Genomic DNA, 1776 nt, shown 5'->3' with positions numbered 1-1776 from the left:
CCGGACCATTCCATCCCTCCACTGGATCTGGACCCTTTGGTTTCGCGCTGCACCGGACACGACCCTGGATTCTGACCCCACGCTCATCCCCGTGGAGAGGGGATCCGAGACCCGGAGTCCTCCCGCCCCCGCCCTTATGTGTCTATCTTCATTTCTGCGTATTGGAAAACCACCACCCAACTTTGCCGCGCGTGAATCAATGACACTCCACAGGCATTTGTCAGAGGTAAAACTCTTTTATTTTGAGTGCCCTCCTAACTTCCGACCCCTACCCCCATTCTCTCCCCCACACCAGGGCCGGAGAGTGAGGCCCCCTGCCCCCCACCTTGGGTGGACAAGGGCCCTTTAAGGCACCTGTGGAGGTGGGGGGGCAGAAGAGGCGGGAGCTGGTGCAAGGACGGGTTTCGATTGACAGGCTGTTGTGGGATGGAACCAATGACAGGAGGTGTCAGAAAGGAGAGCGGGCCATCCCTGAGGAAGGGCAAATTGTCAGTCATTAGGAAAAGGCGCCACCCCCCAGTAGTGTACAGAAGGTGAATGGAAGGCCCTGGGCCTTTCCAGGGCAAGGGAGGAGGGCTTAGCCACGCCTCTGGGGCGCAGAGGCCAATTAGGTGGGAGATATTGTGAAAGGGGGCGGGGGGAGTATCCGTTGGGGATATTGGTCGAACCTTTCAAAGGGCTCGAGCCAATCAAAAAACAAGGAGTGACCCCGTTACTAGGCAGGAGCAGATTGCTACGGCCCAATGCTGGGGCTTCACAGTGCTCTTTCAGGGATGGAGCCAATGCTGAGAGCAAAAATCCTGCTGCCAGGCGGAAAACCGCAGAGTTGACCCCTAGGTGTTTACAACTAGCCACGGCCCTGACCGGGGAGCAAGCCAATCTGTTAATGGAAAGGTCAGTCGCTGGACAAAAAAGGGAGAGACCCAATCAAGAGACTGGCCTGGCCCCCTGCTCCTGGGTGCTGGAGGGGCTGTGGACTATTAGGGCATCCCTGGCACAAGGGGATTAGTCAGGGACGATAGTCCTGAGGCCAGGGAAGCTTGAGGGGCTCAAGTCGCTCCCTGCTCTGCCTCGGATTGGTGGGCCCTGGGGGCGGGGCGGGGGTGTAGTGTGGGGCGGGGAGCCATGGTCCCCCGCTCCCTGGCAGGCCTCAGTATTTCCGCGTCAGCTTCTGGAAGTCGCTGGTGTTGAGCCTTGGACGCGGCAGATCCCCAAACAACTGGGTGTCCTCCGACTCCTGCAGCACCAGTGCGCGCATGCTCGCTGCGATGCGGTCCAGGTCGGGCGAGGAAGACTGGGAAGGGGGCCACGGGGCGGAGTCAGCCCTAAAAGGGATCCTCGCTTCATTTTCTCCCTCGTATCCCCAGCCAGCCACCGTCCTACCAGATTCAAAGACCCAACCAAAGCCAAGCCCTGTACCCCAGCACCCTCCTGGGAGCTCAGTGTCTGCCACCTCGAGCAGCCCTCCCGCCCCGTCCCTCCCCACCTTTTTTTTTTTTTTGGGGGGGGGATATCCCAGCCTTCTTGCGTGCTGACAAATGGGGCCGACTTCCTTTCTCGAAGCCCACCCATCCTTGCCAGGAGCAGTGACACTCGGGGGAGTCAGTGCCTCAGTGATGGTGGACAAAGACCCACTAGGGTGGGGGGCCCCGAGGGTCAGAAGGCTGGGGTTTGGGGGTGCGGAATCCGGGGAAGGGGTGCTCCCCCACTCCCGCCTCAGTTTCCCCATCTGCAGGAGATGCTCAAGACGCAATAAGAGGGTGCCCAGTCTTAGCA

General features: G+C 60.0%; 1 protein-coding gene across 1 annotated transcript in view; it reads right to left on the bottom strand.

Moving 5' to 3' along the window:
• Positions 1-216: 216 nt before the first annotated feature.
• AKT1S1 (AKT1 substrate 1) overlaps positions 217-1776 on the bottom strand; it is a 6874-nt gene continuing 5314 nt past the window's right edge. Inside the window, exon 4 of the mRNA XM_045292628.1 lies at positions 217-1446. Within this exon, the coding sequence (XP_045148563.1) occupies positions 1151-1446 (296 nt within the window). The 3' untranslated portion in view covers positions 217-1150. The remainder of the gene's footprint in view (positions 1447-1776) is intronic.

The sequence above is a fragment of the Echinops telfairi genome, unplaced genomic scaffold (assembly GCF_000313985.2).
Source record: "Echinops telfairi isolate 266 unplaced genomic scaffold, ASM31398v2 ScPeMD7_655;HRSCAF=1070, whole genome shotgun sequence".
NCBI lineage: Eukaryota > Metazoa > Chordata > Mammalia > Afrosoricida > Tenrecidae > Echinops > Echinops telfairi.
The sequence above is the reverse complement of the archived record's forward strand: the minus strand, read 5'-3'. Positions and strand labels throughout refer to the sequence as shown.